Genomic DNA, 26,585 nt, shown 5'->3' with positions numbered 1-26,585 from the left:
TCTCCCCATCCCATGTTATCTATTTAGGCCCCCCCCCACCCCCCACCATCACATTAAATGCAGTCACACACTGTCTGCAGGGTCTGTGTGTGCGTGCGCCCCATTTCCACCTCCTTTTCATAATAGTGTTATTCCACTGTAGACTTCCCATTGTTTAAATTCTTTGGCACATACATTTAAGATATCATGGCAGGAATGTCAAGTAATATACTCTCTTCATATGGTGGAATGTGTGCATGTGTATATGACTCAAAGTGCATGCAAGGAATCCTGTATGCATTTCTTAATAATCACTCTTAACAACAAAGCTCAGAAATATCGTTAATCATGCTATTGCATGTTAACTTCAATTACTAGCTCACTAATGATACACTGTATGGCATCAGTATGCATTGAAGGGATTATTTCACACATGGTAGTTTCAAATAGGCTAAAGGAGAGAACATATGAAGATGGCAGACGGTGAGGAACTCTTTAAATGTAGGTTGCAAAAACAAATTCGAAGGTAGTTTAAGGGATGGTGCCTGACATCCAATGGACTGAGGGTCTCATGTTTGCTAATAGTGGTGCACAAACAGTGTCTTTAATTTTCTTGTCAAATATTAGGCTACTCCTTAAAAGAACACGTTGGACACAGAGTGTAGTAGAACTTCTATGGGTGTCATGTGAGCAACACTGATGCAAGTTGAGACAGTGAAGTGTTGTAATGTGCCAGCCAGGTGTCTGGAACTGAGGCTGGAAGGTGGCTCTGCATGGAGACGACAATGGCGAAAGGAACTAATGTGTGTGGATTTGTGAGATTCATTAGCGTGTCAACAGCAACTGTCCAAATGTCTACAGGGAATGGTATACCACCTGCAGCCACATAATATTGCTTAATAATACTGGTTGTAAAAACATCCTAACTGACAGACTGGAGACTAGTGTCGTGACTTGTCAATGACAATCTGTTTCAAACGTGACACGAATTGCTGATGTCGCCAAATGCTGGTTCATGTTGACCAATTTCTGTGTGACACTGCGAAGGAAACTGCAGTCAGTGAGCATCTGGAGTTGGGTACCAACAGCACAAAGCTGCACGTCTTCAATGGGCCAAATAAACTGGATAGCAGCTGACTAACACACACAATGTCACGGAGTCAATTTTTTTTTCTTAGTGACTTCATGTTGCTCTTTTGCATATTCATGAGCAGTACGCTGCCAACACTGCTATCTTCCAAGATGATGAACGCCATATTCACAAAACTGTACACACTCGTGGTTTTGTAAATGTTCAGGCACACTTTTGTTTCTCGAATGGTGCACTAAATCACCCAATCCTGAACCAACAGAATGTTTGAAGTACTATTTGGGATAGTGGGTAAAACCTAACAATGAACATCCACGCAACTTAGCTCAATTGGATCAATCTGTGAAGGTGGTGACTGCAGCTGGATACGTAATACCTGACGGAACTTTTGGGTCCTCTCCGTCGCTGAATTGAGGCCATTTCCAGAGTTAGGTGTCGTTATACGGCATCATAGGCATCCAGAAGGGTAAGGGGGAGGTCAAGAGTGGGCGCTTATTACACTGCCTAGCCAAGCCCTTCAGAACTGGAACACACTGTTTTTATTCATTACAGAATTTTTCCAAAATGAAATTTTCACTCTGCAGCGGAGTGTGCACTGATTTTGAAATTGTGAGGATGGATCGTGAGTCGTGCTGGGTTAGCTCAGTTGGTAGAGCACCTGCCTGCAAAAGGAAAGGTCCGGAGTTCGAGTATCGGTCCGGCACACAGTTTTAATCTGCCAGGCAGTTTCATTACACGATTCTTGTACATTTCTAGAATATATTTCCTGTGATTCCCGTAAACCTCTCATTTATACAGTTTTAGCTTTACGTGGATTATTTCACTAACAGAATACTGTTGGCAATTGCTGCATCAATTATATAAAAAACTTGCAATTTTCGAGTTTGCCACCCCCCACCCACCCCGGCAATTTCAAATTTTTGCAGGTGCCCATGCATGGTATTAGTGTTGTCTCCCCTGAGTGTGTGTGTGTGTGTTTTTTTTTTTTTTTGTGGTTTTCGGGCGCACAACTTCAATGGTCATTAGCGCCCTGACTACTCTAAGAATGCACCGCGAGGCACAAGTTGACAACAACTAAAAGGGAAAACACAATAAAAGACAGACTGACAGGCATAGGATTAAAAAACATCATCAAATGTCCTTAGCGAGGTTTGTCAAATTGATAAAACAAAGAACACGAGCAGCTGCTCGTGGGTCATCCGCTAAAATGGCATCTAAAGTAGTAGGCAGGTTAAGATCGAGGCGCAGTGTTTTAAGATCGGGACAGGACATTAAAATGTGACTAACCGTCAGCAAGTGCCCACATGGGCAGAACGGCGCCGGCGCAGCCGTCAGCAGATGGCGATGGCTGAACCGGCAGTGTCCAATTCTTAACCTTGCTAAAACGACCTCCTCCCGCCGAGAAGGGCGTGAGGAGGACGTCCAAGCCACGGGAAGAGGTTTTAAGGCCCGAAGCTTGTTGTCGGTAAGTGCAGCCCAATCGGCATGCCACAGCGACACAACGCGCCGACAAATGACCCTGCTAAAATCGGACGAAGGGACACAACAAGAAGCTGTCCGAGGCTGGAGGACCGCAGCCTTGGCCGCGGCATCTGCAGCTTCGTTCCCAGGGATACCGACATGGCCAGGAACCCACATAAAGCTAACCGGCGTACCGACGTCCACCAGCTGCTGAAGAGAGCGTTGGATCCGGTGTACGAAAGGGTGAACCGGGTACGGATCACTGAGGCTCTGGATGGCGCTCAGGGAATCTGAGCAGATGACATAAGCAGAATGTCGGTGGCGGCAGATGTACAGAACAGCCTGGTAGAGGGCAAAGAGCTCAGCTGTGAAGACCGAACAATGGCCATGGAGCCGGTATTGGAAACTTTGTGCCCCGACAATAAAGGAACACCCGACCCCGTCATTGGTCTTAGAGCCATCTGTATAAATGAAAGTCATGTTGTTGAACTTCGAACGAAGTTCCAAAAAACGGGAGTGGTAGACCGAACCGAAAGTGACCTCTTTTGGGAGCGAGCTGAGGTCGAGGTGAACGCGGACCTGAGCCTGGAGCCAAGGTGGCGTGCGGCTCTCGCCCACTCGGAAGGTTGCAGGGAGTGAAAAATCAAGGTGTTGAAGGAGGCGACGAAAGCGAACTCCAGGGGGTAGCAAGGCAGAGACATACAACCCGTATTGAAGGTCAAGAGAGTCGTCAAAAAAGGAACGATAAGAAGGATGGTCGGGCATTGACAGTAGCCGACAGGCATACCGACAAAGCAGTATATCGCGCCGGTAGGTGAGTGGCAATTCGCCAGCGTCAGCATGAAGACTCTCTACGGGACTGGTATAAAATGCTCCGATCGCAAGTCGTAAACCCCGATGTTGTATGGAGTTGAGGCGGCGTAATATGGATGGCCGTGCAGAGGAGTATACGAAGCTCCCATAATCCAGCTTGGAGCGGACGATCGACCGATATAGGCGAAGGAGGACGGTTCGATCCGCTCCCCACGACATACCACTGAGAACACGGAGGACATTTAAAGAACGGGTACAACGGGCGGCCAAATATGACACATGTGGAGACCAGCTAAGTTTCCTGTCAAAGGTAAGGCCTAAAAATTTGATTGTCTCCACGAGTGGGAGAGCAACGGGACCGAGTCGTAAGGACGGTGGGAGAAACTCTTTGTAGCGCCAGAAGTTAATACAGACCGTCTTCTCGGCAGAAAAACGGAAGCCATTGGCGACACTCCAGGAGTAAAGACGGTCAAGAGAACGCTGAAGACAGCGCTCCAAGACACGTGGACACTGCGCGCTGCAATAGATGGTAAAATCGTCCACGAAAAGGGAGCCTGATACATCAGCTGGGAGGCAATCCATTATTGGATTGATCGCGATGGCGAAGAGAGCGACGCTCAAAACTGAGCCCTGTGGCACCCCATTCTCCTGGCGAAAGGTGTCGGACAGGACAGAACCCACACGTACCCGAAACTGTCGATCCATTAAAAAGGAACGAATAAAAAGAGGGAGGCGACCGCGAAAGCCCCATGTATGCATGGTGCGGAGAATGCCCGCCCTCCAACAGGTGTCGTAAGCCTTCTCCAAATCAAAGAACGCAGCCGCGGTCGGGCGCTTCCGCAAGAAGTTATTCATGATGAAGGTCGACAAGGTAACCAGATGGTCGACAGCAGAGCGGCGCCTTCGAAATCCACATTGTACATTGGTAAGTAGGCGTCGAGACTCGAGCAGCCAAACCAATCGAGAGTTAACCATTCGCTCCATCACTTTACAGACACAGCTGGTAAGCGAGATAGGTCGATAACTGGAAGGCAAGTGCTTGTCCTTCCCCGGCTTAGGAATCGGGACAACAATAGACTCGCGCCAGCATGCGGGAACATGTCCCTCAATCCAGATGCGATTGTAAGTACGAAGAAGAAAACCTTTACCCGCAGGAGAAAGGTTCTTCAGCATCTGGATATGAATAGAATCAGGCCCTGGAGCGGAGGACCGTGATCGGCCAAGTGCGTTTTCCAGTTCCCGCATGGTGAATGGGGCATTATAACCTTCACGATTCGAGGAGCGGAAGTTAGGTGGCCTCGCCTCCTCTGCCTGTTTGCGGGGGAGGAAGGCAGGGTGGTAATGAGCGGAGCTCGAAACCTCGGCGAAAAAGCGGCCGAAGGCATTGGAGACAGCCTCAGGGGCCACAAGGACTTCATTCGCGACCTTCAAGCCAGAAACTGGGGAGTGGACCTTAGTGCCAGATAGCCGGCGCAGGCTACCCCAGACAACAGAAGAAGGAGTAGAACTGTTGAAGGTGCTGGTGAAAGCAGCCCAGCTGGCTTTCTTGCTTTCTTTAATAATACGACGACACTGAGCACGTAATCGTTTATAATTAATGCAATTCGCCACTGTAGGGTGGCGTTTAAAGGTGCGTAAAGCACGTCGACGAGCACGTAAAGCGTCCCTACATGCTGCGGTCCACCAGGGGACCGGTACGCGACGTGGAGAAGAAGTAGGGTGAGGGATGGAATATTCAGCAGCAGCGAGAATGACTTCCGTGAGGTGTGCGACCTGACGATCGCAGCTTGTGAAGGTTTGATCCTGAAAGGTCGCCCTGGAAGAGAAGAGCCCCCAGTCTGCCTTGGAGATGGTCCAACGAGAGGAGCACGGAGAGGGAGTATGCTGCAGGAGATGGATAACACACGGGAAGTGGTCGCTCGAATATGCATCAGCAAGTGCATACCACTCAAACCGGCGTGCAAGTTGGGGAGTACATATAGAGAGGTCTAAATGGGAATAGGTATGAGATGTGTCCGAAAGAAAAGTAGGGGCGCCAGTATTGAGGCAGACAAGATTGAGCTGGTTGAAAAGGTCTGCTAACAAGGAGCCCCTCGGGCAGGATGCTGGAGAGCCCCAAAGAGGATGGTGGGCATTGAAGTCTCCAGTTAACAAAAATGGTGCAGGTAGCTGAGTAAGAAGTTGCGTCATGTCTGCCCTGGTAACGGCAGATGACGATGGAGCGTAAACGGTACAAAAGGAAAACGTGAAAGTGGGGAGAGTAATGCGGATGGCTACTGCCTGCAGGCCGGTGTGCAACGTGATGGGATCGTAGTAAATATCATCCCGGACCAGCAACATAACCCCTCCATGAGCTGGGATACCTACCACAGGGGGTAGGTCAAAACGCACAGAGGTGTAGTGTGCCAAGGCAATTTGATCGCATGGGCGTAGCTTCGTTTCCTGGAGGGCTACGACGAGCGGACGATGCGAGCGAAGCAGCAACTTCAAGTCCTCTCGGTTGGAGCGAATGCTGCGAATATTCCAGGTAATAAGTGCCATCGTAAGAAAAGGAAGATGAGAGAAGGGGTCACCTCGAAGGCCGCTTAGGGCCTGGCTTCGAGCGAGCACTGCCGCCGCTAGCAGGAGGCGGACAGTCATCGTCCATGGGGTCTATAGGGTCATCGGCCATCTCAGGAGGATGGCCGGGAGGGGGAGCTTCCTCCGCCGGTGAACGGCCAGACGTTCGGCTACCAGCGGTGCGGCCAGGCGAAACGGATGACGGCCTGGGGCGGCAACCGCTGGGTGGCGCAGGAGAAGAAAGGCGCCGCGGCGGAGAAGGAGAACTGTGCTTCCTATGCGCCTTTTTAGAAGGACGTTTGGTGGAAGTACCGGTCGAAGGCTGGGAGGTCGAGGAACGGAGGAAGTCTGCACGGGATGGTTCCTTCTTGAAGGCCCGTGCATCTGACTTCGGGGTCTTCGACTGAGCAGAAGCTGAGGAAGTGGCTGGTGTCTGTGGGGTGATGGGAGGAAGAGGAGACGTCGACCGCGCGATCTTAGCACTGGCCGAACGGACGACCGTGGTGCTGAAGGTCAGATCGCATGTCTGGGTTGCTACCTCCCGGGTAGTCCGAGGAGAGGCGAGGACAGTGCTGTATTTCCCCGCTGGGAGCAGCGTGGGCTTCCTACTAGCCAATAGCTTGCGAGCAGCCGAGGTGGACACTTTCTCTTTGACCCGAATTTCCTGGATACAGCGTTCTTCCTTATAGACAGGACAGTCGCGGGAGGATGCGGCATGGTCACCCTGACAGTTCACACAACGAGGAGACGGAGGTGGACAGTCACCCTCATGGGCATCCCTGCCACAAGTGACACATTTAGCCGCATTGGAACAAGACTGTCGAGTGTGATTGAAACGCTGACACTGGTAGCAGCGCGTAGGTGTCGGGACATAGGGGCGAACTGAAATGACCTCGTAGCCCGCCTTGATGCGCGATGGCAGCTTAACACTATCGAAGGTTAAGAAAAGTGTCCGGGTCGGTACAAGGTCATTGTTGACCTTTTTCATGACCCTATGGACAGCCGTCACGCCCTGCTCAGCGAGGAAAGATTGAATCTCCTCGTCAGTCAAGCCGTCGAGGGATCTAGTATAGACCACACCACGAGACGAATTCAAAGTTCGGTGAGCCTCCACCCGGACAGGGAATGTGTAAAGGAGTGTGGCCCGAAGCAGTTTTTGTGCCTGAAAGGCGCTCTCAGTTTCGAGTAATAGGGTACCGTTACGCAATCTGGTACAAGATTTGACAGATCCAGCTATGGCATCGACGCCCTTCTGGATAACGAAAGGGTTGACAGAGGAAAAATCCTTTCCTTCCTCAGATCGAGAAACGACGAGGAACTGTGGGGCAGGCGGTAGTATTTTTGTCACTGTTGGCTGGTCACGTTTCCGTTTGTGGGTCGAAGTCGAAAGCGATGGAGTAGAATCCATTGCGGAGGAATCCCCCATGATTGCCAGCGTCTCCGATGGCGCGCTCCTTCCTTGTGGGGACCCTCTCAGAGGGCACTCCCGCCTTAGGTGAATGTTTACACCTCAGGTCACACCTCCCGAGAAACAGACGGAGGGACCAATCGGCATGGTCAGAAGGTATCAGCTCAGGCAATCACCCCTCCCCGGGCCTGGCCTTTACCAGGGGGTACGCGCGTGCCTTACATGTCTACCCAGGGCGGGGACTTACGCGTTACCCCGTCACCGGCTACGCGTGCGAACGCGTGGGTCGGCCTTCAGACACGCACAGGGAGGAAGGAAGAAGAGGAAAAAGAAGAGAGAGGGAGAAAGAGGACAGACTGTCTCAAACGCCGAGGCGGAGACCAGAGAAGGCAAGGAGAAGAAGGCAATGAGAAAGCAAGGAGAAGGAGGCAAGGAGAAGGCAAGGAGAAGAAGGCAATGAGAAGGCAAGGAGAAAAAGGCAATGAGAAGGCAAGGAGAAAAAGGCAATGAGAAGGCAAGGAGAAAAAGGCAATGAGAAGGCAAGGAGAAAAAGGCAATGAGAAGGCAAGGAGAAGTCAAGGGAAAGAGTAAGGAAGACAGTGAAGTGGAGAAGAGCAAAAAAAGGAACCAACAAAAGGAATGAAGAAACGAGAAGTGAAAAACCAAAAAGACCACGATTATAGGTCGGGAAACCGTCCGTCTCCGGACGCAGGCGCTAACTACCCCCGTGAGGGGGATGGTCTCCTTTTAGTCGCCTCTTACGACAGGCAGGAATACCTCGGGCCTATTCTAATCCCCGGACCCGCAGGGGGAGTGTGTGTGTGTGTGTGGGGGGGGGGGGGGGGCAGAGGGTGACAAAGTGTTTGTCCAGTATGCTTATAAACAGATGAACAGGAATACTGTGTGCGCTTCAGAGTGAGCAGGCTACTCACTACTCGGTGACGACGACCACCTCGCGCGGCGCCTCGAAGACGGCAGCGAGGCGCAGCAGCTTGGGGTGCCTGAGGCGGCGCATGATGTCGACCTCGGCGCGCGCCTTGTCGCGGTCGGCCGCCTTCACACAGCGCAGGAACTTCCCGGCGAAGAGGCGCTGCGAGCGCCGGTGGCGCACCAGGTGCACCACGCCGTACCGGCCCTTGCCCAGCTCCTGCAGCACCTCGTAGCCGGACGCGAAGTCGCCCCCTGCAGACACTTCCTCAGAGTCCCAGTCCTCTTCCTCCGGGACGTCTTCTTCTTCCTCCAGCTTAACCCCGTCTGTAAACAACAACCAATCTGTAACGTCACATGCTCGTCCTTTCCGCTGTTGTGGACGGTAGATCGAGCTTCCAGTATCCAGGAGATGGGGAAAATTTGTGCGATCTGAAGATGACGAGACTTCTAAATTAATTGCGGTCAAGACTTATAGGACTGGTTTAAGAGTACTTTCCCAGAATGGCGGGTGTTTTCCCCGTTGTGAAGGAACTTTCTCAAAGTCCTGCTAGGATGCAGCAATCTGCAGAATAGTGCCATCAGTGGGTTCAAGAAATGCCCTTTGGAAATGCTTGACTTCTGCTTCTGAAACTGACTGAGAAAACAGCTGTGAACTAGATAATTTCATGGAACAATTTGGAGTTCGTAAGATGTAGGAATCGGCCTCGGCTCTTAGGTGAAGAAGTCCTTTCCGGAGTTAGTGATCATTCCTCACCAGCAAAGTTACTATTCAAATACGGAAAGAATACAAGAATCTGAAGTGCATTCTTGGATGCAGATGTGAAAAACTGAACTCATTTTCTGCTTTTTCTAGACGAGTTGTGTTTTTACTAGTGTTCATGTGCTTGGCAGACAGAGCCCTTATACAAGATCACAGAACCAGTAGCTGACAGGGATGTGGTATTTGATGAATGAAGCAGAATCAGCGAGGTTTAATTGAAGCTGGCGAATTACATTTGTACGTGGTGTTTTTCTCTGACTTTTTCCCTATTGACTCTGAACTTTTTGTTTTTTGAAAGGAGATGCCGTCAGGAGCCAGCTGGAGGCGGTGTGTGAACAGTTAGCGAAATATTTTTTCAACTTCAGTTGTGTTTTGAAATCTTTTTGGAGTTACGTAGCTACAAGACTTCAATTATTGACTTTGGCTACTTAAAAGTTTAATCCTGTCTCGTGTATGAAAGAGCCTGTTGATCCTTATTCACACAGATTTGATAGTGTAGCAGTGCTAAGGATTAATCTGGGTCCATTAATAAAAACAGAGAATATCTGGAGCAATACATCACGTAATTTGTATTGGGCACTACGCACAAGTCATTGTATTCTGGCCACGACCGCTATTGGATCTTCACTCAACGTCCGAGGGCAGATGAAACGACTTATCTCTTGATTATGACGCATATACGTGAAAAACTAAGAAAAATACGACATCGAAGTTTCGTATGGCTGTTGACCTACCTACTCTGTATGGAAATGTACCATAGCTGGCAAACAATAAGGAAGTAATGCGTATCCGGAGTACGGTGATGTTTCTAAGAACTGTCATCCGATTTAAAATTTATATAATAAATGGAAATGAACTAAACATATTCACCGTGAAAAAGTTATAACGAAACAAATCAAGGTGGAATGAAAGGCAAGTAATAAATCACAAATAGTTTCATTACAGCTTTAGCAATCATGATTTTTGTAATACATTTCCTGACTGCACCTGTGTGCCACTTCTGTTCCATATCTACATCATTGCTCCGCAATTCACAAAAAGTGCCTGACATCGGATCACCTTCAAGATATTTCTCTGCTGTTTCACACTAACAGTGTGTGGCAAAAACAAACACTTAACTCTTTCCGTGGACGCTCCGATTTCTCTTATTTACTATGTTGATCATGTCTCCCTGTGTAGATGCGCACCAACAACATATTTTCACATTCAGGAGAAAGTTGGTAACTCAGATTTCATTAGAAGAGTCTGCCGCAACGAAAAACGCCTTTATTTTAACGATTGCCACCCCAATTTGCGTATCACATCCGTGGCACAGTCTCTGCTCTGAACTTTTTCGTTGTCCTCCGTCAATCTTATCTGATGCAGAGCCCACACTGCACATCAATACTCCAGAAGAGGTCGGACAGGCGTATTAAAAGCAGTGTCTGTAGTAGGCATATTGCATTTCCCGTGTGTTCTGCCAATGAACTGTGATCTTTGGTTTGATTTCCCCGAAACATTATCTATGCTATCGTTCCCGCAATTGTAATGCCTAGGTATTAAGTTGAATTGACAACCAAGAGATTTGTGTGATTCACTGTGTAGTCAAAATTTAATGTATTTCTTTTAGTACTCACGTGGATGACCTCGCACTTTTTGCCAGTCAATCTTTTGCAGTTGGATTTGATCATCTGATGACTTCAAAAGATGGTAAATGACAGCATCATCTGCAAACAATCGAAGAGGGCTGCTCGGACTGTCGCAATGGTCAGAGTCAGGTTGCAGGTGGGGTAGAGTTTTGTTCAGCTTGAAGATCTACATCTACATCATACTCCGCAAGCCACCTAATGGTGTGAGGTGGAGGGTACTTTGGGTACCGCTGTCTGATCCCTCCAACCCTGTTCCACTCGTGAATAGTGAGTGGGAAGAATGATTGTCGGTGAGCCTCTGTATTGGCTCTAATTTCTCCAATTTTCTCCTCAGCATCTCCGTAACGCTCTCTCGCCAACTAAACGATCCCGTGACGAAATGCTGCTCTTCATTGGATCTTATCTATCAGTCCTACCTGATAGGGATCCCACATAGATTAACAATACTCAAGAATCGGGCGAACGAGCACCTTATAAGCCACTTCTTTCGTGGATGAATTACGTTTCCTCAAGATTCTTCCGATGAATCTTGGCCTGGTGTCTGCTTTTCCCATTATCTGTTTTAAATGGTCATTCCACTTAAGGTCGCTGTGGATTGTTACTGCGAAAATTGACAGTTGATCCTAAATAACGAAAAATTTGAGGTGGTCCACATCAGTGCTAAAAGGGATCCGTTAAACTTCGGTTACACGGTAAATCAGTCAACTCTAAAGGCTGTAGATTCAACTAAATACCTAGGAATTACAACTACGAATAACTTAAATTGGAAGGAACAGATAGCATATGTTATGGGGAAGGCTAACCAAAGACTGCGTTTTATTGGCAGGATACTTAGGAAACTGCTACACTATATTTTTTTGTTATGATTTTAGGGCTCAAAACTGCTACGGTCATTAGCGCCCGGTCTGTGACTCAGGAAAAGTTAAAAAAACGAAACTGGAAACTAGCAGCAATGGGAGCGAAACTCAAAGTGGGGAAACAAAAACAGAAGGAAAGCTTAAAAAACCACTATAGAAGGGGTTGGTTGTCCCCAAAAAGAGCTTCAAATGACTGACGTCATCTCACTGGCTTTAATAAACTCGAGAACGCGATCGGATGAGCGCGTGTCATCTGCTAAAATGGAAGATATCAGGCGACAGCTGTAGACGGGCGCGTAACGGAGTGAAATATGGGCACTCAAGTAAAAGGTGTATCACCGTCCTCAGTTGAGAGCAGTGGAGTCTAGTTAAAATTACCTCCTCCCGACGACGAGTTCGGGAGGAACAGGTCCAAGCACAGGGAAGAGCTTTCACGTCCCGCAATTTATTATTCCGAAGTGCCGACCAACGTGCGTGTCATAAAAGAGCAACACGATGACATAAAACACTCCGCAGATCGGCGAAGGGAATCATGCGAATAGCAGGCTGAAGAAGAGAGACTGCAGCCTTGGCCGCTGTATCGGCCGCCTCATTTCCAGAGATACCAACATGTCCTGGGATCCACAGGAACGCCACAGAGACGCCCCCCAAGTGGAGGCAGTCCTGAATCCGGTGGACCAGAGGGTGGACAGGGTAGAGAGCTTGGAGACTGAGGAGAGAGCTGAGCGAATCTGAGCAGATAACATACTGTATCCGCTGATGGTGACTGATGTATTGAATAGCCTGGAGAACAGCGTAAATGTCCGCAGTAAAAACCGAACACTGGTCGGGAAGCCGAAATCGATTTGAGGTGTCGCCAACAATATAGGCACTCCCAACACCAAACGAAGTTTTTGAGCCATCAGTGTAAATAAATGTGGCATCCTTCATTTGTGCGCATAGAGCAGCAAATGCCCGACGATAAATAAGAGAAGGGGTACCATCCTTGGGAAACTGAAAGGTCACGGAGGAGGCAGGTCCGGGGCCGGAGCCAAGGCGGTGTTGTAACCCAAGTTGTCAATAAAGTCTTAGGAAAGTGGAAGGAAAGAGAATGGAACAGTTTACGGAAGCGGACTCCCGGTGGTATTAGGAAGGGCGGCCTGCATACCCTAAATCCAAGGAGGCGTCGAAAAAAATGTCATGTGCCGGATTAGCAGGCGTGGAAGACAGATGGCTAGCGTAACGACTCAGAAGGACAGCTCGCCGATTGGACAGCGGAGGTTCAGGGCTGGTGTAAAAAGATACAGACAACGTAATCCACGGTGGTGGACAGAGTCGAGACGCCGAAGAATAGACGGCCGAGCAGAGAAGTAAACTATGCTTCCTTAGTCCAATTTCGAGCGCACTAAGGCGCGATAGAGGCGGAGAAGGACCACTCGGTCCGCTTACCAGGCGGTACCATTCAGGACACAGACAGCGAGCCGAAAGACAGGAAACGTGGGAGGACCAGCACAGTTTTCTGTCAAACATAAGACGCAAGAATTTAGCGACGTCCGTGAACGGAAGGTTGACAGGGCCTAGATGTAAGGAAGGCGGGAGAAACGCCGTACGACGCCAAAACCTACACTACGCTTGTCCATCCTCTTTTAGAATACTGCTGCGCGGTGTGGGCTCCTTATCAGATAGGATTGACGGACTACATCAAGAAAATTCAAAGAAGGGCAGCACGTTTTGTATTATCGTGAAATAGGGGAGAGAGTGCCACTGAAATGATACATGATTTGGGGTGGATGTCATTAAAACAACGGCGGATTTTTGTTGCGGCAGAACCTTCTCACATAATTTCAATCACCAATTTTCTCCTCTGAATGCGAAAATATTTTGTTAACGCCAACCTACATAGGGAGGAACGATCACCATGGAAAAATAAGGGCATCGAGCTCGTACGGAAAGATATAGGTGTTCATTCTTTCCGCCCACTATACGAGATTTAACAATAGAGACTTGTGAATGTGATTAGACGAACCCTCTGCTAGGCACTTAAATGTGATTTGCAGAGTATCCATGTAGATGCCTCACATGCAAGAGTCCTCTCCCATCGCTGTGTGGGCAAGTATCTGCAGACGTCACTGCGAGGTGGAAGTACGTGGTGAAGTGTCACGACTTTTCTGCCTTTCCTTTCCAGTTTATCCTACTACACTAGCGTCCAGTTCACGATGCGTGTTGCGTACCTGGCGAATATGGTCGAAGTACAGATTGCCTCGATGGTGCTGCCGCCATTCAATGTTGTGACCCTTTGGGTGTACTCGTTGCTGACCGACTGTAGTACGTGCTCGAGCTCGATGTTCGACTGCGAAATAGTTGGATATTTGTAGTCTTAATCTCACCTGGTGTGGCGACGCGGGCAGCTGCGAAGGGCGGCGTCTCGAGGCCCGGCTCGCTGGCGCCGTGGCGGTTGTGGGCGCGGACGCGGAACTGGTAGTCGTAGCCCTCGCTCAGGCCCGACACGTGGTGCGACAGCGACAGGCAGCTGCAACAGCCAGAGCCGCGGGCCGCGGTCACCTCTCACATCGCACTGTTCCCGAGGGCGTCCCTTACCTCACCACACCGTCCACTCCCAAGGAGTGGAACATCCAGGGGCGAAAGTATAGCCCCGTGGCAAGTAGACAAAGTAGAACACCTTCCCCCTCCTAAATGGCTTCCCCAACCCCACCTTATTCCAAAGCCTATAATGTGCGCTGCCGCCCCCCCCCCACCCACACACCTGCCACTGTCCTCCCATTTGAGTAAAACAGTGAATCAAAAATTTAAAACAGTATTTCAACTAAAACACTTCAGTGAAGCGAAATACTGGGTAGTTATAATTAAAGTCTTATAAGTAGGCTGTTTAGGTTTTTATTTTGGTAACGCCATGTAGCGCTCTGTATGAAAATCATTGGCTGTGCTGTGTGCAGTCTGTGGCTGGTTTGCATTGTTGGAATATGCTATTGTAGTGTTGGGCAGTTGGCTGTTAACAGGGCGTAGCAGTTGGAGGTGAGCCGCCAGCAGTGGTGGATGTTGGGAGAGAGAGGGCGGAGTTTTGAGAGCGGGTGATCTGGACGTGTGTCCATCAGAGAGAGTAAATTTGTAAGACTGGATGTGATGAACTGATTATATATATATATGACTTTTGAACACTGTTAAGGTAAATACATCGTTTCTTCTTTATCAAAATCTTTCATTCGCTAACTATGCCTATCAGTAGTTAGAGCCTTCAGTAGTTACAATCTTTTATTTAGCTGGCAGTATTGGCACTATGTATTGCAGTAGTTCGAGTAACCAAGATTTTTGTGAGGTAAGTGATTCATGAAAGGTATAGGTGATTGTTAGTCAGGGCCATTCTTTTATAGAGATTATTGAAAGTCAGATTGCGTTGCGCTAAAAATATTGTGTGTCAGTTTAGTGTTGATCAGAATAAGCAAAGAGCGAAATGTCTGAGTATGTTCAGTTCTGCTCAGCTGTTTGAAAATCAAATAACGTAAGGGGTTTACCAGCACAGTAATTCAATAATTTTTCTAAGGGGACGTTTCAGTTTCCCTATTTAACACGTCATAACACGGAAACTAATTACCGTACGAGTAGCAAACTCTACAGCATTCATGTCAAGGACGTGGGGTAGAGAGCACGCAGAATCAATTCAGTTGGCACACTTAATGTGCTGCTACGGTACATCATACGATTACATACTAGTACCATTACTGCTACAAAAGGCGCTCAATATGGCGCCCATCAGTGTCCAGAAGTGTCTGAAAGCGCAGGCGTTCTGTAGGTATGCTGGCTACCTGTCTTGATACACTGCACTTCAGATCAGCACATGTGTCAATGTGTTTCAGGCAGCCCCACAACGAGAAATCACTGGGAGTGAGACCAGGTGATCGTGCCGGCCAAGAATTTGTAAACGATCGGCTGATAATTCGATAGTTTCCAAATTATTTCGGAGAAGCAAGTGAACCTCACGAGCTATGTGCGGTGGCGCCCCATCTTGCATGAAAACTTGGGTTTAATGCGTCTCTTTCCTGTAGGGCGGGTATGACATGCTGGCAAAGCACATTGCAGTGATGCTGGCCAGTCACACTGCACGTCTTTGGTCCTTGAGCGCCAACGAGTTCAAAAAAAGAATGTGCCAATGGTGAATGTAACTGTGAAGCCACACCATACGGTGACACTTGCACCACACAGAGGAAATTCATGCACAGTGACTGGAGGTGAAGAGCTCCACACTCAGCAGTTGTGTGTGTTCACCTCTCCTGTCAGGAAAATGAGGTGTTTGTCGATAGGATGGTCCAATTGGTCCGCATCAATTTCAGTCCTCCTCACAAGAAAGTGGACAGCGAAATCAACACGTCGTTGTGCGTCCCGTGCTGCAGGCGGTTTTACGGTATGGATGATCTTGCACAGATACCATCTGAGAATGATTCTAAGCACCTTTCCGTACAGCGGACCACAGGATGTTCAACTGTCGTGGCACACAACGCGCACTGCCTGACGATCGGGAATTCCGTGCAGCGTTGTCTGCCATAGCGACAGCAATTTCATCAACCACCTGTGGTGCAATCGGTCGGCCACCTCTTCCCGGAACGACGCCCACTTCTCCAGTTGATTCGAACTTCATCATGCTCTGCACAGCAGGTGGAGAAAGAGGATCGTTCTGCACTCGTTTCATCCGGCGATATTCTGTAAGTGCAGCTGCAGCATTACTGTTGTTTTGACAATAGCGCTTCACCAATAATGCGCTGCTCCGTTTGTCCGAGCTCACGTTGACATGTCAGTAAGTGCACTGCGACTGATCAGGTGTGTGAGACTATGAATCACGGTGACTGATCACGGCTCCTGGTGGGCCGTAGTTTGAACTGGACGGTGGCGCTATGACGCGTGAAAATCATGTATGCTGTACTCTGGACATTAATGCTACCAAGTTTGGTACTCTTACAATAATTAGTTTCCGTGTTAAATAGGGGAAGTTTAATTATAACCACCTGGCATAACCTTAAATTTTCCCTAATTTATCCACACATGAAAGAACAAAACCAAGCCGTTTCTTTTGAGATTATTTAACTAGTAAAGCAATTTCTTATCTTCAGAATAAAAACCCAAATCAGTTAGTGAAAAAACTGAGTTACGTCACAGCAAATGAAATATCAAATACTGTACAGAAAACCAGAAGAAGAATGGACAGTTAATTTCAAAGAAGTATATAAATTTGAACATCCATTTATAGATGTAAACTAATGCAATTTACTTTCTTAGTGAACTACCTTTCTTACTTCGTTTTTAGATAAGTATAGCAGAACGCTCAGTGACTAGCAGAGGTCTTCAGTCATCGACATCAGGGCCACACGAAAACTACTCCCGCTGCTATGTAGTAAGTGGTCTCCTTTACTCAGACCATTTACATTCAACCAAAACTTTCATTAGTTTATTTAAATGAGTTTTTCCTAGTTGTTTTATGTGCATAATTGTCTATTATTTTAGGAAAACCGGACAAGTGCGAGCAGTACCTACGCTCTGAGGGGTCCCTACAATGTTATATATACAGATCTGTAAGTTTTGATGAGCGAGTTTGCGAGTATGACAGTACCTTTATTCCACTGGCTTACAGTTGGAAACTTAGCGATCATAGTCCTTAGTGTATGAGAAACCTTTAAATTGATACCTCTACGTGCTCCTGGGAGAGAGTATCTTAACAGATGGACAGGGACAAAATGGCTAGATGGCAAGACATCTTTTTCACAGCGGCAAGGTACATCACTTTATTGTAGCTCAGCCAATTAAAATAAATATTTATAAATTACACACACACAGACATTCCACCTTCCTCGTAAATGCAGACGTATTACTGAAAGCCAGATCAAAATGTCTCTAGCAGTTCCTGACATTGACACATAACGAATGCAATGTGAATCTGTAATGACAAATTTTGTGATGTAATTACGCATGAGTTTTTCCGGTTGTCAGCAGTTGATCCAGTCCTGTATCCGAGGCTGTTTGTGGGTTCAACGCCTGGCTGCATTACTGGTGCTGCGCTGGTTAAGTCGCGTGATGGGTCTTGGTTGCCAGTGCCGATTCGAGGTGTCGCGACCTGCCCGATTTCCTGTCGGGGTTGTCTCCCTTAGGGAAGCTGGCTTCACCTCGCCCCTAGAGCCGTTCCTACACACACTGGCTGCTCAGTCGAGACCACTCCGGCTAGGGTGACCGTACGTGTAGCTGCACTACCGTCGGCCCGGCTCTCGACTTCGGCAAAGCACGCAAACCCTGCTGCACGGATATGAAGGTGCCGTCAGTAAGAAGACGTCGAAAAGGCTGGAAATGATTTTGTGAATTCGGAACAGGCAACAGCCTAATCCTTGAAATTATGATGATTACACATTAACTGTTTTCCGCTTTCTTTCCTTTACTTGTACTGTGAAATCTCGCTTCTTTCCAAGGGTCATGAGTGGGTCAGTGGGAAGTACCCCATAGGGTTTGGTGAGAGTTTGAGAGTATGAAGAAATGACTGTATATTTGGGTTGCATTAGTGCTTAAAATTTTTACTCTTACAAGAGACCATAGACTTGAGTATTTCACGTAAATTTCAACTTGCGACGTCTTTCCGTTCTTTACAGCAATACAGACACAAGTTGATCGTCTAAGTCTACGGGTTCCGTTTTTAGCGATTGAGGCACGGAACCATAGAAATCAGTATTCTGTGCTTTTTCATTTTCTGCATAACATCTACATCTATACTCTGCGAATCACGGTAAAGCACGTGAAACGCTGCAGGGATAAGTGCAAACTGTTATGTCCATATTTTTATCTGTTCACTCTATGCAGGATGGACATATAGGAGCTGAAGAACTTTTCAACATTCCTGTTATAGTTTTTCGCCATTAAAACAAGCCTGCGACCATTCGCGTCACCTTTCCCTTATTGATAGTATTTCCAAACCAGAGAACCATTCCTGACTCACTGCAGAACGGAGAAAGAACGCTTAGCTTCTGCAACAGTAGTGGGTTCTGGGAGTTACATCAGGATAGATTTAGTTCGCTGGAAGCAGAAGGGAAATAATATAAGAAAAGCTATTTAAAAACTTAACAGTACATGGTACACTTAATATCTTTGAAAGAGGCGGCAGATATGAAAATAGGTTATATTGCTCCATATTCGTCTGTAACATACTTCCCTCCTTGAAACAAGATGTTTAGTTGCGAATAAATGATGTGAATCATTGTACGAGGGCAGTTCAATAAGTAATGCAACACATTTTTTTTCTGAAACAGGGGTTGTTTTATTCAGCATTGAAATACACCAGGTTATTCCCCAATCTTTTAGCTACACAACACTATTTTTCAACGTAATCTCCATTCAATGCTACGGCCTTACGCCACCTTGAAATGAGGGCCTGTATGCCTGCACGGTACCATTCTACTGGTCGATGTCGGAGCCAACGTCGTACTGCATCAATAACTTCATCATCCGCGTAGTGCGTCCCACGAATTGCGTCCTTCATTGGGCCAAACATATGGAAATCCGACGGTGCGAGATCGGGGCTGTAGGGTGCATGAGGAAGAACAGTCCACTGAAGTTTTGTGAGCTCCTCTCGGGTGCGAAGACTTGTGTGACGTCTTGCGTTGTCATGAAGGAGGAGAAGTTCGTTCTGATTTTTGTGCCTACGAACACGCTGAAGTCGTTTCTTCAATTTCTGAAGAGTAGCACAATACACTTCAGAGTTGATCGTTTGACCATGGGGAAGGACATCGAACAGAATAACCCCTTCAGCGTCCCAGAAGACTGTAACCGTGACTTTACCGGCTGAGGGTATGGCTTTAAACTTTTTCTTGGTAAGGGAGTGGGTGTGGCGCCACTCCATTGATTGCCGTTTTGTTTCAGGTTCGAAGTGATGAACCCATGTTTCATCGCCTGTAACAATCTTTGACAAGAAATTGTCACCCTCAGCCACATGACGAGCAAGCAATTCCGCACAGATGGTTCTCCTTTGCTCTTTATGGTGTTCGGTTAGACAACGAGGGACCCAGCGGGAACAAACCTTTGAATATCCCAACTGGTGAACAACTGTGACAGCACTACCAACAGAGATGTCAAGTTGAGCACTGAGTTGTTTGATGGTGATCTGTCGATCATCTCGAACGAGTGTGTTCGCACGCTCCGCCATTGTAGGAGTCACAGCTGTGCACGGCCTGCCCGCACGCGGGAGATCAGACAGTCTTGCTTGACCTTGCGGCGATGATGACACACGGTTTGCCCAACGACTCACCGTGCTTTTGTCCACTGCCAGATCACCGTAGACATTCTGCAAGCGCCTATGAATATCTGAGATGCCCTGGTTTTCCGCCAAAAGAAACTCGATCACTGCCCGTTGTTTGCAACGCACATCCGTTACAGACGCCATTTTAACAGCTCCGTGCAGCGCTGCCACCTGTCGGAAGTCAATGAAACTATACGAGACGAAGCGGGAATGTTTGAAAATATTCCACAAGAAATTTCCAGTTTTTTCAACCAAAATTGGCCAAGAAAAAAATGTGTTGTATTACTTATTGAACTGCCCTCGTATAAAAATATGTCATTTTAAGTCAAGTTATGGTGAGCCTCTCGTCCTCGCGAAGGTCGCTGAGGAGCCTCTGCCGTTTTAATTCGTTTATTGCATAATTTAAACTGAATGGTTCATGTTTCACTCATGTTGAAAGCTTCGACAAGTAGTTGTCGCCTTATTCTTTGATGGCACGTACCTCAGAGCAGCTGAGCGATACGTAGCAGTTAATGAGACAGACACTGGTCTCGCAATCAGGACGACGACGACGACGACGACGACGACGACGACGACTCGCAAGGAAACCCTTGAGCGCACTTCCATGCACCACACGCGGGTGGTAATTGTAATTTGGGGGGGGGGGGGGGTTGTTCAGACAAAGTAATGGTGAGCACAGCATGATGCTACGGAGCGTAATTGAACTGGTTAGTTGACGAGTAACAACAGTGCTAAATTGACATTTCGGCAGAAAGGAACCCAAGGAATTCCGCAGAGTGAGAAAGAAATGGCAGACGACATAGCATTTCTGCAAGATGAGTCAGCGAAATATGTGGGGTCGTATACGCTCGACTGTGCGGACAATGTACATAAGTACAATGATGATACGTGCTTAACAAGTGAAAGCGATACTGAAACATGTGACGAGATATGTAGTTCGTCATCCTTGTCGGACAGGGAGCCACAAATCCCATCTCCAGTGAAAATTGCGACGTGCTGAATATGGAAATCAAATCAGGATCGAAGATAGAGTTTGCTGATATAATTCAGAAATATAATGAAGATGACCCAAACACATGACGTTACGTTGGACAGATGTACCGATTTTGGAGGACAGAACCTGAAGGTGGCAAGTTTAAGCAGGACACGACGTTCGTCTCCAAAGTAACAGAAACAGTCCACTCAAAGTGAGTACGAACTGTTTCCACCCAAACTGTCAGCGCCCGGTGTATTAGAAGATATTGATGACAGCGTACTACAGAACATCTATAGAACATTTACGTAGACTTACAATAGTGGCTTCAATTCCTATAGCAAGCTAATGAGTGGTATAAATGCATTAAAAGTACATCAAATTGCAGACTAATTCCGAGTTATGTACCGAGCAAAAAGCGAGCAGGAACTCGTTTCAAAGGAAACACTGTCGCAGTTACCAACTAGAAAAGAGCATGTAACATCGGAATTTGATAGAGCAAGGTCGTTTGGATCTACAGTTCACTATTGGCGTCCTTAAATGTGGGCACTAGAAGCGTTTGAAATGGTTGGCCTGGACAATTGCAAAGCTTCGATATCTTATCGACAGTCTTAATGCCTAATATGGCATCCAGGCATATTAATACATTTGTCACATGTAAGGACATAGAAGACAATAATAGTGTATGTCAGAACGCACAAAAGTTTGTGGAGGAAATGAACATGTTTATAATATAGCAGGGAGAGGAGAAAGGAAATGTTTGGAACAGTGACTGGAGTCAGTTTAAGTATGAAATGTCTTCATCAACACTGTCTCACAGAGCAGAGAGCTGCAGCTAGTGTGTTGCAGTCTGTACATAGCTCTACCAACTACACAACTGATGTGCCTTTATTAATGAAGGAAAAAAGACTAGCAAACAAGTTGTACACCTGTTTTCAACAGGCACAAGGCACTTTCTGCACAGATGTTTCAAAGAAACTTTAAGCAACCTGCCCACGAAATACTCCTGTGGAGGCAAGCAAAAGTGGAAACTGAGAGAACACGTGAAATGTTTTCTAAATTCAGTTCTTGGCGAACGTGTAACAAGTGAAAAGAGCCCATTGCTTTGTGATTTCTGGTCAAGTGTTCAGGATCGTACCCTTCTAGACGAAAGCTTTCCAAACAAAGATGTTATGCTGAAGACATTGCCACTGAAACCAACAAAATATTGCCAACCTCTTTATGTTTATTTCTTTCGGCAATATGAGCTCTATATTAGACGGATTGCTGATTTTGAAAGAAGACAATGGGCCAAACCACAAGTGAAGATACAAGATCGTTATTTCATTATTAAACATCACTCTGATTTACAATCAATTTTCCCCTCCAAAGTATACGCCTGTGTTGTTGTATGCTTGGTGGCATACAGGTTATGACACTGACATTGATTTTATCATTTTAAAATGCAATTAGTGTAGTGTGTGATATTTGAGGGCGTGGATGCGAAAGTGATTTTTAATGTAAAAACATGGCTTTAGTGGGGTCTGCACATTGTTCTCTTCCAGTTTGGTTTAACCACTTCATTAATGAAAGTAGGTTATTCGATAAAAGTCCAAAGATTGTGTACGTGTTCACACTGATATTGACTTGTTACCAGTCTCCACCAAATCTTAATTTTCAATATAGTGTACAAAGAATATTTTCATTGAGCACACCAATAAATTTAAACAATTTCAACTTCCTTCACATATAACATTTCTGTTACCTTGGCGTGTCCCGTCTTCTTTCGTTTACGAATACAGCGTCGTTTGCTAGCTAAAGCTGACCAGATGATTCAGATTTTTTGCGACAATGTTTTCCAAAGCCAAGATTTCACCTGACTGATCTATTTTATTATTTTTTCGTTTTAATGTATCCTGTATTTCGTTTCTTTTGGGATCCTGGGCCCTTAATCATCGGGAACCTCGGGGCAGTGTATTGCAGAAGCTTAGTTACGACCCTGGGACCATTTTAGGTATTGGATTGAACAGATTAGTGCAGGATTTTTTGCGCTGTAGCTTGCGATGACAGACTGCAATGCACCCCAAGGCCTAGGTTAGGTTGAAATGTGAGTTTTGGTTGTGAGTTGAAGGCAACGAATATGCGATTATGAGAATAATTCTTGTTATGGCGTATATTTGATTTCGATGAATGTTTTATGTCCGCCGTTGTGAAACAGTCATAGTTCAAAACAACGGGTGGTGGTGTCGGCAGGTTCAGTATTTCTCATATTAAGTACGCCACTCACCTGTCTGCGACGGTGGTCCAGTGGTCTTCGTCTGCGCGACGCATCTCTACGCTGTAGCCGGTGACGATGCATCCGCCGTCGTAGGGCGCGCTCGACCACGCGACGAGTGCGCATGCGCCGTGGCAGTCCGGGCCACCGCTCACCGCACACACACTGGGTCGGCCCTTGGGTGGGTCAGGGGGCCCTGCAACACACCAGTTACCTTGGTGGTTCGGGGCTATCTACACAGGTTGTTAAGCTATTAAAGGAAGCAATATTCACTTAAGTGGAAATATTTAATAGCTAACAGTGACCAAAAGCGTCGTAACTCTAACATAGCGATCATGCAATTTTTTTCACTAATTGACCTATTCTGCAAGAAAAAAATAATCCAGTTTCACGTGCTGGATAGTTGTATGAGCTAAAATAACGATGTGGTTGTCTCCGTCGTAACGCCTGAGCTTAGTCTCACATGTGGGATGCTTACTAGCGAAATGGATCACATGCGGAACAGTCTCTGTAGGGCGTGTAGCTCATTGAATACCATGGAACTCCATACCTTTCGTGTACTAAATCCTTTCCTATTACACTTGCCAGTATCAAGGCAAGGAAGGGTCCTACATGGTGATTGGTGGATGGATAATTTGACCACTTATACGGTTGCACCTTAGGTCCCTTTATCTGATGCCACAATCTTATTTTAGATGTGTCAATTTCCAGGCACTGATTTCTACGCACAGTATGTTTAGCCTTTTACAGTACCCATTTACAACATTCGTTTTACAAATTTTCTAATAAATTTCGGATTTTCGTTCGGAAACTAATATTTGTACTGCTTTCTCGACTGTAAGTAATCTCATAAAGCGCGATATCTAATCAAGTTTTTCTCAGCTCTTTAAGACCAAAATAGGGAGGAGGCTGGGTCTTGACCTTTCCTGTTTAGTCTCGTGCTACATGGTTTTGGAACAGTGATTTATCATAAAAAATGTCCTCTTCCCAAACCAGTGAGTGTTACGAGAAGAATACAGTGTGGATAATTTCTGGAGGTGATATAGCCCTGATAAGAATGTGAGAATTCAAGAGTAAATTAGCGTGGTGAGGGAAGTAGCAGAACAAAGAGACAGATATTCCGTTAAATATCTATTATTTGCCAAGAAATAAAATTTAACTGTATACAGCATCCATAATTATATGTTTAATATTTATCACAAATTGTTACAATGCTGTAAAAATGAATTATAGAGAAACATTTTAATGTGGATTTTAAGCGAGTATGGAGCATTCGTGTGGCTAAGTTTAACAACTGATGCAACGACGGAATTAAGAGAAAAACGAATGAAAATTTAAACAGCAGTGCACGCCGCCCGACACTCAATTTTGAGGGGGGGGGGGGAGGGGAGGGGAGGGAAGGGAAGGGGGGAACACACTATTAGTCCTGGGATCCACCGTAACAACACAAGTAGCATCTGAAGAAGGCTTTATGTGGTAAATGTGAGGAAGTGCCACGTAATAATCTTAGTAACTTCCAATCATATGTTGGCAACGTATGAGCCTCATGAGAAGGACGACAATTAGCTCATAATATGGATATATGTGTAGCTGTGTAGTTCACGAAACGTTAAAACGTACTGGCTTTGACTACAATATTAGTTTATATCTAGAATCAACCGCATCGTACAAATAGCAGAGAGAAACAAAGCGTAGGGATCGACTACACAAGTTAAGTGAAGGCTTTTTTGTTGCCTTAGTGCGCAAAACATCTGAGGTCATAAGCGCCCATGTCAGAACTTAAAATAGCCGATTACTGAACGAATTTGAAGTCTGTGATACTCTGAGCCTAATCGACTGGAGTAGATGGACAGCTAAACACTACCTCTTTGAGGACGTCGCTCAAACGGTTGAAAATTAAATTTCCTTCGCCTTGATACTACGACGAATAAAAAGTAAAACGCAGTCTACAGCTCGTGCTGTATCTGATAATTCAGATGGCAAACATTCATTGAAACGTAAACGGTTGTAGAATTGGCATTGCGTCAGAAAAATGGGCACACTCAATGGTTGGTAGCAGTAAGCACAGAGTGGTGACGAGTCTCCACTTTACAAATGACGGTGACTGAAACAACAGTACCCACTATGCAGCCTAGCTGAAAGTATCTACTCGCGTCGAGAGTGGCAGAGGAAGTCGTCCAAGCTGTTGGAAGGTGTTTTAATTTCCCCATACAGAAAGACCTGTTTTCATTTCAGAGTGACGCAGTGTTCCTATGTGTGGCAACAGAGATCATCCAAAGTGGCAGAACAGTTAAAAGAGTGCAGCCTTGGCAGCTTTATTCGATCGCGCTCCGACATGACCAGGGGTACTCACAATCATCATGTTGACTTCATCATCACCGAGCGAGTGGAGGCTTTCTTGTAGTCTTTGAACTAAGGAGTGGAATGCGTATAGCACACAGTCTTTAGAGGGTACTGACTCAAAACATAATCCTCAATTGAAAGGCCTGTGTCATCAGATGTACTGGCTGGACTGATAGAAGGGAGAATGATCTGCAGTAAAAATCGAGCACTGTTCTAGAAGGTGGTATCTCAAATGTTTGTCGCCAATGACAAAGACACACCCGACACCATGGTCAGTCTTAGAGTTCTCAGTGTAGACGAAGGTGCTGTCTCCAAGTTGCGTACAAAGTTCGATGAACTTAAAGCATTAAGTCGAATCTAGAATAGTGTCCTTGGGAAGCGAACTAAGTCCAACATGAACGCGGACCTCCGCATCAAGCCAAGGTGGTGGTGAACTCTCACACATCGGGAACGTGGCAGATAACTTAAGGTTCAGCTTCCGAAGCAGTATATGACAGCAAACTCTGGAAGGCAGCAACAAAGTTGCCCTTACCCCGTGTTGGCAGTCAAGGATGCACAGGATACATGGTTGGGCATAGAGGACAGACGTCACACGTCTCTGCTGAGGAGAACTTCACGCTGGTATGACAGCAATAGTTCGGCAGTGCCTGCATTGAGACTCTTAACTGGGCTAGTGTAGAAAGCTGCAGTGGCCGAAAATATGCCTCGATGGTGGACCGTTGAGATGGTGTAGAATAGATGGTGGTGCAGATGACGCCCAAAGTCCATTTTGGATCGGACAAGGGATTGGTATAAGTGGACGAAGATTTTCTCATCCGGTCCCCATGAAGTACCGTTTAAACACGTTGGATATTTAGATCAGGTACAGTGTGCTGCTGAGGACCAACTGAGTTTTGCTATCGAGCGTGACCAAGAGTTTCGTGGTTCCGACAAACTAAAGAGCGACAGGACCGGGCTGTAAGGATGGTGGAAGAAACTCACAGGTTTTTTGTGAAAAAGTGGAAGCTGTTGTCGATGATCCACGAGTAAAAATGGTCGAGACATCGCTGAAGTCGTCGCTCAAGTAAACAGGTCCGTTGAGAGCTGCAGTAGATCGCAGACACATCGACGGAAAGAGCGAGAGATGCTGGCGAGAGACACTCCATGACAGGGTTGGCTGGTGTGGCAAGAATAGAAATATTCAACAACGCTGAAGCCACACGTATCTTGAAAATCTGGCCTTTTAAAAACTTCTGTATAAAATGGGGCAGGCGGCCTTACCCCACATGTG

The 26,585-nt window shown here is 46.6% G+C and overlaps 1 protein-coding gene across 1 annotated transcript in view; it reads right to left on the bottom strand.

The window, feature by feature from the left end:
• Positions 1 to 26,585, bottom strand: part of LOC126260759 (uncharacterized) — a 1,547,391-nt gene that overhangs the window by 13,745 nt on the left and 1,507,061 nt on the right. Inside the window, exons 52-54 of the mRNA XM_049958097.1 lie at positions 22,985 to 23,168; positions 13,852 to 13,994; positions 8,243 to 8,564 (exon numbers count right to left, since the gene is read on the bottom strand). Of these exons, the coding sequence (XP_049814054.1) occupies positions 8,243 to 8,564; positions 13,852 to 13,994; positions 22,985 to 23,168 (649 nt within the window). The remainder of the gene's footprint in view (positions 1 to 8,242; positions 8,565 to 13,851; positions 13,995 to 22,984; positions 23,169 to 26,585) is intronic.

This window comes from Schistocerca nitens, chromosome 5 (genome assembly GCF_023898315.1).
Source record: "Schistocerca nitens isolate TAMUIC-IGC-003100 chromosome 5, iqSchNite1.1, whole genome shotgun sequence".
NCBI classification, from domain to species: domain Eukaryota; kingdom Metazoa; phylum Arthropoda; class Insecta; order Orthoptera; family Acrididae; genus Schistocerca; species Schistocerca nitens.
This window is presented reverse-complemented; position numbering and strand designations above follow the sequence as displayed.